General features: G+C 39.8%; 3 protein-coding genes across 3 annotated transcripts in view; 2 read left to right on the forward strand and 1 right to left on the reverse strand.

Moving 5' to 3' along the window:
• Window positions 1-3,713: 3,713 nt before the first annotated feature.
• On the forward strand, window positions 3,714-6,256 carry LOC122135846 (germ cell-specific gene 1-like protein). The gene is made up of 2 exons (XM_042716366.1): window positions 3,714-5,168; window positions 6,113-6,256. Exons 1-2 carry the CDS (start codon window positions 4,883-4,885, stop codon window positions 6,193-6,195), a joined length of 369 nt encoding a protein of 122 aa, XP_042572300.1. The 5' UTR covers window positions 3,714-4,882; the 3' UTR covers window positions 6,196-6,256.
• A 17-nt stretch (window positions 6,257-6,273) lies between these two features.
• LOC109102794 (germ cell-specific gene 1 protein-like) lies at window positions 6,274-8,051 on the forward strand. Its single transcript, XM_042716337.1, has 3 exons — window positions 6,274-6,460; window positions 6,611-6,722; window positions 7,403-8,051. Exons 1-3 carry the CDS (start codon window positions 6,319-6,321, stop codon window positions 7,779-7,781), a joined length of 633 nt encoding a protein of 210 aa, XP_042572271.1. The 5' UTR covers window positions 6,274-6,318; the 3' UTR covers window positions 7,782-8,051.
• Window positions 8,052-13,754: 5,703 nt separating this feature from the next.
• The window catches only part of LOC109102366 (epithelial membrane protein 1-like), a 5,177-nt gene continuing 3,509 nt past the window's right edge, over window positions 13,755-15,422 (reverse strand). Inside the window, exon 5 of the mRNA XM_042716345.1 lies at window positions 13,755-15,381. Within this exon, the coding sequence (XP_042572279.1) occupies window positions 15,221-15,381 (161 nt within the window). The 3' untranslated portion in view covers window positions 13,755-15,220. The remainder of the gene's footprint in view (window positions 15,382-15,422) is intronic.

Raw genomic sequence — 15,422 nt, forward strand, 5'->3', positions numbered from 1 at the left:
AATCAACAGTTCTCCATATGCAGTGGGCTACACATACATCGGCTAAACAGAGATTGGTTGCTTCTGTAGATTATAAACAGTAAGTAACATGATATTGACCTTCAGGGCTTGTTCAAAATTTTTGAACAGTAAGATTTTTATTGTTTTTTTTAAGAATTCTCTTTTGGTCACCAAGCCTGAATTTATTTGATCCAAAGTACAGCAAAAGCTGATATACTGTGAAATATTTTTACTATTTAACCCTTGTATGATGTTCGGCTCTGTGGGACCTGTTTTCACTTTTTATCAAAAGAAAAATTATACTATTAATTATTTTTTTCAAACTCAGACTGGCTGGCCTTGTCTCATTTTCTGTGAAGAACATTTATAATTTTTTATTTATAAATTTTCAATGACCACTCACTATATAAATCAGAATGTTAGAATGATTTCTGAATGATTATGTGATTGCAGTAATGATGCTAAAAAAATCACAGGACAAATTACATTTTAATATACATTCAAATATAAAAAAAAGTTAAATAGTACAAATATTTCAAAATTGTACTGTTTTTTTTTCTTCTGTATTTTGGATCAAATAAATGCAGGCTTGGTGAGCAGAAGAGACTTCTTTTTAAAAAAAATCATTAAAAATCTTACTGTTCAAAATTTTTTGAATGGTAGTGTATGTTTAACAACTAAAGATATGTTCCAACTATCATAAAGTCTGAGCAGTTGAATGATCAGATAAACAGTTCTTCATATGCAGTACACATATACATACATACGCTACACAGAAAGACTGCTCTGATAGATTATTCACAGAACATGGCATGGGCCTTTAGGGCTTGTTCATCAAGACAATCTGATATGAATATGTCCAGCTTCTCCAGATACTCAAAGATGAATGAAAAGATGTCTCTTGCTCCATCCGATTCTCCCCCCAGGTAGTCTTTGATGGAATTCTGTTGATCTTTATTGTCCATCTGGAGAAAGGCAGGCCCTTTCACCTCCCCACAGTATTACTCACGGTGAATAGGTACCAAACTGGACCAATGTTCCTTACAAACTTCCACTTTATGTCCTCTTGGCAGTCCTGTTAAAAATAGAGAATACATATGTGTTGGGGGGTATGTGTCCACTAAAAAAGTATTTACCTCATCATTTACCTCATCATTCTACATAGAATAATATTTATGATTTTTTACCACAAAAATCAATCAATATCGTCCTCTTGGAATTATAAGGTTCTATTTGACATTTTTGTCAAAATTGAGTTATTCAGATATTCTTATTCTGTGACAACTTTTACATTATGTGATAGATTTTGTAATGTTGTGTACATTTTGGGACTTTTTATTTAAAAAAACAAAGAGGTTCTATGATCTACACGGTCAAATGGAATGCAAAAACTTTGAAGCTCAATATCTCAAAACTACTTGGAATGCAGATAGAACCTTATAATTCCAATGGGACGAAATGCTCTCACCATACCTCCATGCACCACTGCATGACTTATGTGGTCCTCCAAGTGAATTATCGAGGTATTTTCTTTACTGGTGAAACTGCAGCAGGACCCCTCATCCCAGCAGAACTGCCCTGCATCAGGCTTGGAACATGTCAAATAAACACTGACAAACATTAATCTTTCCATTAATATAGAAGGATACAAAGATAATTTGTGACATACACAGAGTTATCCAGCAAGACATAGTGAAATGATGTGGTTGCTCAAACAAGTTACTGAGAAGGGTACTGTGATCATTGATAGCATTAAAGATGTCATGTATGTGAGTGAGTGTTGTGTGTGTGTGTGTGTGTGTGTGTGTGTGTGGGGTATAAAAAAATGTTCATTCAGCATTAATTTTATGTCATAAGACTCAGTGCACTACACACACACACATAGTGCACTGATTCTTATGTTCTAACGGCATAAAATAAATAAATAAATAAACTTAGCTTAATGCTGTCAATGTTTTAAGTCTTGGTAAAGACCAAACATCTTTTTTTTTTTCTTTTTTTTTTTTACTTACTGACACAGCAAACAACTTATTTTTTAGCAGTTGGCAAACAATACGACTTAATTTCTTATGGATGCTTTTTCCTGTTTTAAAATGAATGAGACTGTGACATATTCGGATGTGGGCGTGGCTTCTGATGTCACACTTGGATGTGGGCGGGGTTGGATGTCCACTGCAAGCTGCAGCGACGGCCCGCTCCACCTACTTTGTGCTTCAAAAACACTCTTCAGGAATCTACAGGTAACGTCACGGACACATGTCCATGTTTTTATACAGTCTATGCTCCAACCCTAATGAAACACACCTGAAGCAGCTAATTAAGCTCTTAGAAGGCATACTAGAAACTTCCCGTCAGGTGTGTTGAGGCAAGCTGGAGCTAAACTCTGCTGGACACCGGCCCTCCAGGACCCAGTTTGGAGACCCCTGTTGTAAAGTAATGTTCACTGTCTAACACTGGCAACTGTGGCAATGAAGCTCAGGCTGGAGTTTCTTTTAAAAAACTTTGGCAGTTGTGGGCTGAGCATTGTTTGCTGCTTTTTTGGAGCTTGTCTTTAAAATACTTTATTTTTCATTGACATTTGAGCCAGCTTCTAATAACTTTCTTGAGAGGGGATAGCGTTCAGTTGCTTTGTCCTCTGAGCAGTAAATGTCTGTTCCTCTCTCTGTGTGTGTGTGTGTGTGTTAACCAAAAGTGTGTGCTTAAGCATTCATAACTATGGATAACATAAAAGATGAATGACCTTTCTTGGCTTGTGCACTTCACACTATATATGTGCCCTTTATCAAAAAACAAAAAAACATTAAAGTCTTATTAAACCTTGTGTTTCTTTTCCATTGACGTGATTTTGAAATCTGTTCACCTGTAGGCACATCAGCGTCTCGTACTGGTCTGTTGGTCATGCATGAATCTTACAGGGATGTAGAATGGAGAAGTGTTGACTCTTTTGGCCTCGTCTGACCTCACAAAGCAGGCGAAAAGCTAGAACTCATCCTCACACATAACTGTATCACTGAAAACCATCTTGTGACTCCACTGCTTCTCTCAGATCACTTTAGGGCTGGACGTTTTGGCCAGAAATATCACAACAATCCATATCATGTGATATCGATACAATTTATCGCAATATTCTTTTACCATTAATGGGGAAAGAAATAGATGTTACTATGTTTGTTAAACCTTGAGAATAAATGTAAACATAACTTTGTTCACAATTAAGTTCCACAGAGTAAGATAACTTAATTTAGGCACTCATGAAATATATTTTATTTTTCCCTAAATGCTTTTTTCCATTACATTTTTTCTGGATTCTGTTTTTTTTTTTTTTTTAATTCAGTACAAATTTCTAATGAATTAATAAAACTTTAACCGTTTGACAATTCTTTTTAAAATGTAATCAAATTAAATTAATTCACAACAAAACATATTTTTATTGTCAAGCAAGATGCTGCACAACAGAAATGTATAAATTAATTTTAAAAAATTACTTGGTTGTACGATATTCCTCAAAAAAAAAAAATACAATCAATAATAATAATACTTTGAGACTTAAATTTTAGCATACAATACTATTACATTTCTGTCATAAGTTCTTCTAGTTAAACCGGACTTTTATTTTGATGGGTTGTCATGAAGGTCTTTCGGTTTTGCTTTCAATTTCAGTGTGTGTATTTGACGGTAGTTTTTTTTTTTTTTTTCAAAGTAAGTGGTGTAAATCCACTGAAGTGAGTTTTAGAGCAGCTCTGGAGATGAAGTTCATGTGTTCATGTCCTCATTTATTGAGACAAGCATCATGTGTGTTTGAGTTTGTATATCAGACAAAACCGCTCCATTCATTCACACAGAGACACGCAGAACATGCACTGACTGGCACGCCTTTATTTCTGCTGTGTTATAAGATGTGTTCGATGAATCCGTTTCCAGTAAAAATGTTCAGAGCTTATCACCGTTATCGATATAAATGTTATTGCAATCTTGATATGATATAGTTTAATCGCACAGCCGTAGAGTTCTCTGTAGCTCTGCCTTCATGCTCACCACTGATCTGCCTCTGGTCTCTTTCACCTTAACACCTCTCTCTCTCTCTCTCTCTCTCTCTCGAACACTGGCTTTTCAGGACTGTATGCTTCCTCCCATCAGCTGGGGTTTGTGAATGAGCGACACCTTCTTGTTCCCTTACAATGAGGCACAAAGTCTGTTTCCAGACCCTTCACCCTCTCTGTTCCTCTCCGGTGGAATGAGCTGCAAACCTCCAGCCGAACTACTGAGACCATCATATCTCTCAAGAAGCAGATAAAGACACACCTATTCTGCAAACACTTAACCACCCCATACTCTTAACCAATCCACTTACACACACTCCTCTTCTCTAGCTTGTTTGTATGTGACAGCTCCTGATCACTGTATGAAAACCTCGTCTCCACAGAAGAAAGAAATGGTTTGAGTGACATGAGGATGAGAAAATGAGTGTGATGAGCGGACCCTGTATGTAAGGGGAGTGTATCATGGGTAAGTCTGCACTTCTTTGCTGAACAACACACTGCTATAAATACATTAACATCCAGCTGTGGTGTATGTGTGTGTGTTAGAAGCAATTCAAGATGATTGTGTCACTGAGCTGGAACAGATTGACAGATTAGAGCGCAGGTTAATCCTGTGTGTGTGTGTGTGTGTGTATCAGTCACAAACACACCGCAATGAGACTCATTCAGTGCTGCTGGATGTCATGTTTCATTGTTTCTGAAAATACCTATGTGACACCTAAAATATCAAGAGCAAGAAATCCAGCCTTTGCTTTAGTAAGGTGAGTCTGCTTCAGGTGATTTATGATGTAGAAATAAGAAAAACGTCCCTCTTTCACTGGCTTTGGTTCTTTCTCTGCAGCATGTCTCTTCTGTCGGTCCTGCGTTCTCCACGCTTGTCCTTCCTGCAGACGCTGCTGTCTCTGCTGCTGTCTCTGGTGTCTCTCTCGTCCTCGTACTGGTGCGTGGGCCGGCAGAAGGTCCCGAAGCCGCTGTGCTCCCCGTCCCGCCGGCTCAGGTGCACTCCGGTGCACGGCGTCTCCGACGGATCCTTCTCCTGGGAGACCGGCGACGATCGCTTCATCTTCCCCTCCTTCCACGCGGGGCTCTGGACCACCTGTGAGGAGAACATCTTCACCGATGCCTCGGGTCAGAGGTCACGGGGTCACCCCATTATTTCACTGAATAATTCTTATTCATTTTGAAGGTTTTGTGACCAGATTTGGCTGAAACGTTGATGATTCATTTACGGTAGCAGCAAGAACATGAATTAAGAACACTGTGATATTGTAAAGGTTCTTCTTAAAGCCAGGCAGATATTAGTTGTTGTTTTTTTTCTTGTGGTCTTCAGAAGAAGATGGAAAGGTTTATTGTACAGTCCGGGGGTGTGTTTAGAGGTTTGTGCTGTAACAGAGCATGTTTGACGCTCCTCCAGCCGACGTCTCGCAGTGGCACGTCGATCATAGCTTCTCTTGAGATGAGATTTATTATGGTGATGAAGAGGTTTATGTGTTAGATCTGCTCCGTATGTGTTTGTGTGAGAGATTGGGAGAGATTCTCTAAAGAGGATTAGTTCAGCTGTGGTGTGTTCATACAGATCGAGAATGAAGCTGCAGGACATGCATATTAAATATTGCAAAAATGAATAGAGTGAGAATTCTGAGAGGAAATATTCTGTGATATACAGGATGTTTTAGGTGTTTAATAGCTTTAAAACAGGAGCTTGATGACACTGAAAGCTTTATGGTTTTTTCTCTGTTTCTATGTGACTAATCACATGTAAGTGAATGAGTGTCAGTGATCATGAACATGTTTCAGATTCTGCTGGAGATCATGATTATCAGGTTTAGTTCATGTCGCCTCACTTGTCACCTGGATGTGTTTTCTGTAGTTTTCGACTTTTTGTCAGGGAAATGTTCATCGCAGTAAAGCGTGGTGTGAAGGGTTTGGGTTAAGAGGTCCACAAGCATCATCTCATGAACACAGGAGCCACTGAGAGTGGACGAGCACAGAATCCTCATGTGTTTTTCTCCTCTCTTCTCCAGTGGAACTTCTGCTTTAATGTTGAATGGTGTGATGTCTGTCTGTTTCAGAGGAGAAGTGCCGCAGTTTCATGGCTCTCACGCCTGCATCAGAGAAAGGCAATGACACACACACACACACAGAAATGCAATGACTCTGAATCTCTGTTGAAGTGCTTGTGTGTGTGTGAATCTCAACACGTGAGTGTGTGTGTGTGTGTGTGTGTGTGTGTGTGTGTGTGTGTGTGTGTGCAGGGATCGTGTGGCTGTACGTGGGGATGGAGCTGCTGTACATCGCTCTGTTGTGTGTCAGTTCTCTGCTCTTGCTGCTGCAGTTGTGTCTGTCGTCCTGGTTTCCTCCACAGCAGCGCTGGGGTCAGCTACTGAATGCCTTTGCTGCCGTCTGCACTGTTCTGGGAGGTACAACACACACACACACACACACACACACACACACACACACACACACACACACACACACACACACACACACACACACACACACACCGTAACCTTTGTCCTGTCTGTGTATCCTCAGCTGCAGTCTCTCTCTCTCTCTCTCTCTCTCAGGGCTGGTTGGGATGGTCGCTCACATGATGTATATGCAGGTTTTCCAGGTGACGATCTCTCTCGGCCCTGAGGACTTTAAGCCTCACAGTTATGGATACTCATGGGCCTTTTAGTGAGTACAACACAAGTGTCAGAGTGAGATTGTGTGTGTGTGTTAAGGCTGGAACACACTAAATTACCTTTGCCATGGTTTTTGTCTGGCTACTTGCTGAAAGTCAGAGTAAGTCTGCATATTGTCAGAGTTGACAGATCTAACAGAAAATAGTGAAGTGTGTGATAGACCTGACTGCCCGACGGCCCGGGGCGGGATATTTGATGGATTCGGGCCAGTGCCACATCGTCATGAACGTTTATCGTTTGCACGTGTTTAAGCCTTGTCAATTTAAATCATTCAAGCGATAGAGGACGCAAAAGAAATCAAGTTGGTATTCGCTAATACTGAATTGAGTTCTCTTTTGCATCTTCTTGCATTTGAACAGAAACACAGTCGGTTAGGTCTTAAGTGAACTGGTCTTTAATAATGTTTGAACTTTATATTGGTTGTGGTATTTTTACTGTAGTAACAAAGTAGGAATCCAGAATTGTGAATTTAACTGGTATCTAATATAATGATGTCATAACAACCTTGTTTGTTAGAATTCAAGATGTCAAGCCGTGGGCAGGTGCTTGCTGAGTGTTTTCAGATCAGATTTTACAGTGTCATGTGGTGTTATCAGTCCTAAGTCTGTGTATATGAATGCTTTCACACAAGGTCTGGTGGTCCTTTGCTGATGTTGTGTCTGGTGTTTGTAGCGTGGCGTGGGTGGCCTTCACCTGCTGCATGTCATCTGGCGTGTCGACGCTCAACAACTACACCAAGAAGTTTCTGATGGTGGGACCCAAGCACAAGAGCGTGTTTTACCCCTGCAGGAACTTCACCTTTCCTCCACAGTCGCCTTCACTCTCGCCTCTGTCTCCGTACTTCTCCCCGCCTCTCCTGCCTCCTCCTCCTCCTCGCCCCGCCCCTCTCTCACCATGCCCCGCCCCTCTCTCGCACAACCCCGCCCCTCCCTTGCACAGCCCCGCCTCTCTCTCTCTCCTTGAGCTGCCCGTGTCTCCTCCCGTCACTCTGCTTCTGTCTCCACTGAGCTTTGTGTCTCACTGTTCAGACGAGGAGTTCAGCCCACTCTGATCCATTCTTCGCTCTGAACTGTGTTTGTTTTTATGTATTAAAGCACCTATGGTTTCAGTTCAGATGTCCAAACTCAACATTTGTATTGGAACACCAGCCCTTCATGAAAATATAAATGTATTGCAGTGAAATCTTCTGTGGTTAAGGAAGAAATTCCACTTCATTTTGTGTATTTTGTACCAGAACAATAAACTGTGTGGTTTATTGCTATTTTCCTGTTAATATGTTAATTACTACTAGACTTTTTTGTTGCTTTCGTCATAAAACATCAACATTAATACATTTTTCTTTATTCATTATTATTATTATTAATACATTACTGTCTGACACTACATGATGATCGCTTTAGATTTAAGTTTTAAACCTTAACTTTAATAACTTATTCTACATTTTCAGTCTTCAGTTTAAACTTTAATTTAATAAAACATGCTAAAATCATCATGATTCTTCTTTGTTATACAGATGTGGTAGTTTTGAAATATTTTTTTAATTCAGAAACACATTTTATTGTCTAAAAGCTGTTTCATTTAGCAGATATTGTAACAGCCCCTGGCTCGAAGGGAAGCAACAAAAGGAAGGACACATGCAAACATAAGGCTCAATAAGAAAAGGCTTTATTAAGCTCAAAAGTAAATCACTATAATGGAACAAAACACAACAGAAAAGAAAACATTTCTGAAACAATCAGCATTATCAGTGTGTAAAGCGGGGTTCCTGGCTGCTGGTGTAATGTGCTGTTGTAGCAATGTTAAAGTGCTCAAAACAATACAAACCAAACACAACCCAATATCCCAAGGCCAAGCCTCCTTTGTCTCTGCTAGTAATCTCCTTTAAAGGGTTCATATGATGCTGCTAAAATGAACGTTGTTGTGTATTTGGTGTAATGAAATGTGTTCATGTGGTTTAAGGTTAAAAAAAACATTATTTTCCATGTATGGTATATTATTGTTTCCCCTTTTTCCAGCCTTTCTGAAAGGCATTGTTTTTTACAAAGCTCATCATTCTAAAAAGCGAAGTGTGCTCTGATTGGCCAGCTATCCAGTGCGTCGTGATTGGCTGAATACCTCAAGCGTGTGACGGAAATGTTACGCCCCTTAACATACTGTGATGCCCTGTGTCCTGGCGTGACGAGACACAACCAATAAAACCCATTATAAACAAGGCATTTGTTGCATCCAGTGGAGATATAATTACAGATTAAAATGATTTATACTGTGTTTTTACGCGTTGCGTATCATGCTGCATAAACATAAAACCATATCTGCATCTGTGATCGGAGAAACGACAAACAAGCGCTACTCTACACTGCTCAAAACTCACGTCTGAATCATCAGTGACAAATCCTTTACATATGTAAACGTACTTACAGTCTGTGAGTCAGAACAGAACATTGTAGTCTTCTCTCCCAGGATCAGGAAACAGTTCTCCGTATAATCTGCTGAACACATCTGAATATTTGTGTTGAACTGTTCTGTTGTAAATACAACTTAACCACTGATTTCTAGTCCTGTCCTCTTTTGGAAGAACAAACAAAGTAGTTCTGCTTTCACAACGAAACACACAGCGTCTCCACAACATGACAGCGGCGGCAGCAACAATAAAGTTACACCTTCTTTCTTTGATGAACATCCGGACAGTGTTATTCAAATCTTCCCACACAGTGATGTAGAGATGTGGGGGCGTGTTTAAATGAGGCATTTTAGGAGGGCATGGAAAAGTCTTAACTTTTATAAAGAATATCTCTTTGGATTTGAGGCTTTAGTCTTTGCAACCCATTAAAGAAGCGTCTGAACCACAGAGGCAGGTGTACTTAATTGGGGGGAGTTATAGGCGGAGCTGCCAGTCACAAAGCACCTAAATTCAAACAACGGGAACTGTCACACCCCTCTCCATAAGACAGGGACTCAAAGATCCATTATGGTGTTCTTGGAATGCGCAACTGTGCATCTGCTACCACATTTTCCGTTCCTCGAACGTGCTGAATATCCAAGCAGAAAGACTGCAAAAAAAGGGACCACTGGATCAACCTTTGATTCAGACACTGTAGACAATACATAAAAGTTAGAGGATTATGGTCTGTATACCACAATTGGTGCACTGGAATTAAGAGACAGCAAAATGCTGCAATGCCCAAATACAGAGTAGTGATGCTGATAAGAATTAACCTTCCTCGTAAAGAAACTGACTGGATGATCAACTCCCTCCCATCGACGTTACTGGCATCAACATGCAACGTGAATGTTTTATCCAAACACCGAGCCAGAAGCACAGGTGCTGAACACAACAAGGACTTAACATTTTTAAAAGTCAGTTGGCAACTAGAGTACCAGACGAACTTTGTCTTACTCTTTAATAAATCCATAAGAGGTGCCACTACTGTGGAGAAATTACAACAAAAAGATTGGTAGTATACTACCAATCCTAAATACCGCATAAGCCTATTCTGTCATCGGAGGGGAGGGGAGCGAGGAGACACACTTTACCATTCCCCACCATCTTACCAAGGAACGCTACGGTTGCCTTGGCCAACTCACATTTTGCTAAATTCACTGTAAGCCAAGCATCAGATAGATGTTGCAACACTGCACAAAGGTGCTTTAAATGAGATTCCCAACAGTCACACAAACTAAGGTACCGCAATATTGTGATCCTGCATATACTTGATTTCTTTCTCCATTAATTCCCGTTTCGCAAGTGCAACATGGTAAAAACGCTGTTTGATAGGCTTCGCATCCCCCACATTAATATCATGCTGCACCCTGTCAGTATGATAGGCGCATCTCCAAACAATTCAGGAAAGCTACTTAACAACTGACATAACTCCTGGCATCTTTCATGAGACAAATAATGAAGAATAAGTTCAGGATTCAGAATTTTTTAAGCGACCGAGGAACACAATCATCAGGGGAAATGGTCTCCTCTTCCTCCCCAAATAAACTCACCTTACCCCCACTAACAGATAAGTAAGAAAGTACTGAATGCACAGATATCTGATTCGTTACAGATTTAGTCTCATTTTCATAGTATGGTTTTAATAAGTTTACATGGTACCCTTTAACTGACTTTTTCCGTGATGATGTTATAACGTCATAAACTTCATCACAACTCATGTTGCACAACAAACAGGCCATCAAATTTGGCTTCGAAAGGAGAAGATACTGTTCGCCGGAGTACCAGAACTTGATCTCCTGGTTCAAACACTCGACCTTCAACTGTACGGTCATACAATCACTTCATATTTTGTTTTTCGAGTTCTCTTGCCTGAATGAGTTAGTTCTTGAACCCCAAAACATGCGGTGCCAAAATTTTTGGAGGCTCCGCAACTTTACCAGACTCTTGAAAAACAGACAATAGAATGCGATGTAATTCTACAGTACGTAATGAATATGCTGCCGTAAAAAATGTGTGTTCAAACACACAGTAAACAAATAATTGCTTCCTGACTTCGAACAAGGAAGTGGCCCGACAAAATCAACAATGAGATGTTCAAAAGGTTTCAACACTTGATTTGGCTTACTGGTTAGCTGGCAGGTCTTACATTTTTTTGATATAAATAGAAATGTCTCATTTAAGACAAGGCCAAAAGAAATATCGCAGCAAGAGCAAGGTTACCCATTTCTGTGGGAGTGACAGCACACTGGAAAAACTCATCCAAAGAGGAATCAGCTCAGGAATCAGGAATCTGTTGCTATAGTAAATGATTCTTACATTCAACATTAACAGCAAGTCAAAAGGGGTAAGCTTTCAACTGTATAGCCTACATGCATTTTAGACGCTTATATATGCTCATGCCCCCCTTACCAAAAAGGAGTATACTTCAAGTTTATTTTATTAAGTATACTTAAGTAAAGTTCAAGTATATTTAGACTTTTTGTAAGTATAAGTCAATTATACTTAAATGTCATTTTAAGTATATTTCTAAGAAGTACATAAAGCCCATTTCTGAGAAGTACATAAAAAGTAAACTAAAAGCATACTTTCCTATTTTTAGTTTAAAAGAAGTATAGTAATAGCACACTTGAATAAACTTCTTTTTCGTAAGGGCCATCCATGCAATAAACTCACATTACTGAATGATGTTTTTTCTTTTAGAACATTAAAGCTGCTCAGGTAATTTCAGTGGTAGGCTATGATACATATTCGTGCATTTAACTCCTCATAACTCACAAACTCCCCGTGATAGCGCGCAAATATTTCTGCCTGTTTTCACTCGTTGTCAGCCTCTGTTTTCTGCAACCGACTGAAGCCTCTGCGTGAATTCAGCGCGCCTTACATTCAGCTAATAAAAGAAATATGCTGCAGTTTTCACTAGTTATTTTATGATTGTTTGGGCAGTCTCAAGCTATAGCTTAAACTTCTCAAAATACAGTCGGTTTCAGATTAGTTTTAATCTATGCACAAAAAATAATTTAAGTAATCTTTATCTAATTCTGATTGGGTGGGCAAGACAGTCATTTGGGTGGGCTCAGCCCATGCCTGAATCCGGCCCTGAGTGAGGAACGCATCGGGTTCCCATGATCCTTTGCGCAGATTCTTTGCATGATGACGGCGTCTCCGTGTGGGCACGTGATGATGACGCAGAAGGGCACTTCAAGAAACAGTTGTCTGGTTCCCTACACCCTTTAAAGTATTCACTTTTGAAGGGATTAGGGCATAGGGATGAGCCCTTCCGAATGGAATGCAGGGACAGTTTCCTTTTGATCAGTCAATTCATCCTTTCCCTGCTTCATTGCATGAGTCACTACACAGGTGGCGTCTTGACTTCGTTCAGTTTCACTTTTATTATTAGCAGTAACTATAGGGAACACTGAACCTTCAGCCCATACACGCTCACATACTAGTCAGTTTCCTACAATAACATGAACTCCTTCAGTTGGCAAGGCTGGTCGTACTCCCACTACAACCTCACCTTGAATCAATTCAGACTGAAGTCTTAACTTATGAAGAGGCACAGGTAGAACATTCAGTCCTATTCTCCTAATGAACACACTCTTACCAGTATGGGATCATGAGGAAAGTGGCAGAACAGACTCCAAGATGAAAGAATCCATTGATCCAGTATTCTGTAATATTTTAACAGGGACTTCTTTCTCCTCTCCTAAAGATACACAACCTTCTGTAATGAAAGGTGAGTAAGAAAACAAATTCAACATTGGGTTTTTGATTTTCAAACATTTTAATCCCTTCAAATAGAACTGGTTCCACCGAAGCAGCAGACTTAACAGATGAATGTACACAGTTCATATGGATTTATTCTTAAGGACTGGAGAATCCAGTTTCCAGTGTCCTTTCTCCCAGCAGTAATTGCATGTTTTACTCTGGTCAAGTTTTCCCATGAAAACATGGTCACTTTAAAGATGGAGACTTTACAGAGGTAGCAGACTGAACATCATGAACATGCACATCAACAAAAGTGGATTTGTGCGTCAGTACGAAGTCATCGGCTAATTTCACCACTTCCTCAGATGTTTCAACATTGTGCTCATTGATATATATGGTGACACAACTTGAAACTGTGTTTTTAAATTGTTCTAGCACCATCAAATGACTTATATGTCTTAATGTCTAGTGCTGTACACCAATGACTAAGTTTATACCTCTTCTTTTTTCTTCTTGACTGCAATTCCTCCCCGCTTTCCTCTCCGTCGGTGGCGTTTCCTCCCAGGGAAATCCTATAGCGACCGGCCGAGCAAATAGACGTTATAAAAGGTGGAGGTGGACAATTAAAATTAGATCCCCTCAAAGCAGTGCTTGATAAAACTTCAGCTGAGCTCCTTATATTAAGGAGCGTTTGACGGTCGTTTACTAACAGTGCACGTACAGTGTGAGTCAGAGAGGAGCTTAAACAAAGGACAAACAAAACAGATAGCAGATGGCCAGCCATGAACAATGGCGCCATCTTCAAAACTGATCTCAATTTGTTACAACCCCTGGCTCGATGGGAAGCAACAAAAGATGGGACACACGCAAACATAAGGCTCAAGAGGAAAAGGCTTTATTAAGCTCAAAAGTAAATCACTATAATGGAACAAAAACAACAGAAAACATAACAATATTTCTGAAATAGTCAGCATTATCAGTGTGTAAAGCAGGGTGCCTGGCTGCTGGTGTAATGTGCTGTTGTAGCAATGTTAAAGTGCTCAAAACAATACAAACCAAACACAAGCCTCCAGATGGTTCAAAATGCAGCTGCAAGGATGTTAACTAGAGCAAAGAAATTTGACCATGTCACCCCGATCTTAACATCACTCCATTGGCTCTCAGTCCATCTCAGGATTCAGTTATAAATTCTTTTGTTAATGATCAAGCCCCCTCTTATTTAAAAGATCTTATCCCACATTCATCTAGTAGATCCTTAAGGTCTGCTGATCAGTATCTTTTATATGTCCCTCGATAGCGTTTAAAAACCAAGGGCGACAGAGTTTTATCAGTTGCTGGCCCTCGCTTATAGAATCAGCTGCCACTGGATATTCACCTTGCACAGTCTATTACCATTTTTAAAAAGAGGCTGAAAACATCTTTTCTCCCAGGCGTTTTAATCTAATCTTAGTACTGTGTTTTTTAGTATATTGTCTTCCATGTTGTTTTATTCTTATTTTATTTTTATTTATTATTATTATTATTATTATTATTATTATACTCTGTGCTATATATATAAAAAAATATATATTTTACTTACTTACTTACTTACAACCCAATATCCCAAGTCCAAGCCTCCTTTGTCTCTGCTAGTAATGTCCTTTAAAAGAGCATCTGAAGCACAGCAGCAGGTGTAGGCAATGGACTGCAGTTTGAGGTGAGTTCTAGGAGGAGCTGCCAATCACAGAGCACCCAAATTCAAACAACGGGAACCATCACAGACACTAAAACAAAGGATCATTACCAACTCAGTGCACATCGTTGGTGAAAATGTCTCCAAAATTCATATCTTATGTATTGTGAAATCATTTAATTTAAAAAAGCAACATCCTAATAATCAAATTATTTCATTTTGTGATGGTAATGATATTTTGCAGTGACCAACATTAGTTAAATTGGCAAAATCCACCCTTGGGTGGATCAGATCGTTAGTACAGGACACATGATAACCATTTTAACATAGAAACAAACACAGTCAGGTAGTCTAATTGAATAATCACCTGTAACTACTGTTAAACTATTGTGAAAACACTACATTTGCAACACAACAATGACAGATTAAGACATTAAGATTTTAAGACATTGTTTTACATTCAGCTATATAATGGATAAGATATGTGATCTACATATGCTGTGAGACACTTGATTCCAACCTGAGCAGTTCTGAGATCAGAGGATCATCATCGACAACATCTGACGAGTGTTTAAACATCTACTGATGCAGACTGTGTGTGTGTGTGTATGTGTTAAAAATGATGGTATCTGTAGTCTTTGTGTGCTTGTGTGTGAGTGTGTGTTCTTCACGCCAACTTCTTGCGCAGGGTGAAGTAGGTGATGCAGGAGATGAAGGTGAGACAGACGGAGATCCAGGCCAGGATGAAGGAGGCTCCGTACCAGCCCTGTTCCTTGTCTTTATGGAAGATGTCCGTGTAGATGGAGGCGGCGATCATGATGCACAGCCCTGAGGAGCACAAACACACACTTCAGAGGGGTGTGTGTGTG

The sequence above is a fragment of the Cyprinus carpio genome, chromosome A3, assembly GCF_018340385.1.
Source record: "Cyprinus carpio isolate SPL01 chromosome A3, ASM1834038v1, whole genome shotgun sequence".
NCBI lineage: Eukaryota > Metazoa > Chordata > Actinopteri > Cypriniformes > Cyprinidae > Cyprinus > Cyprinus carpio.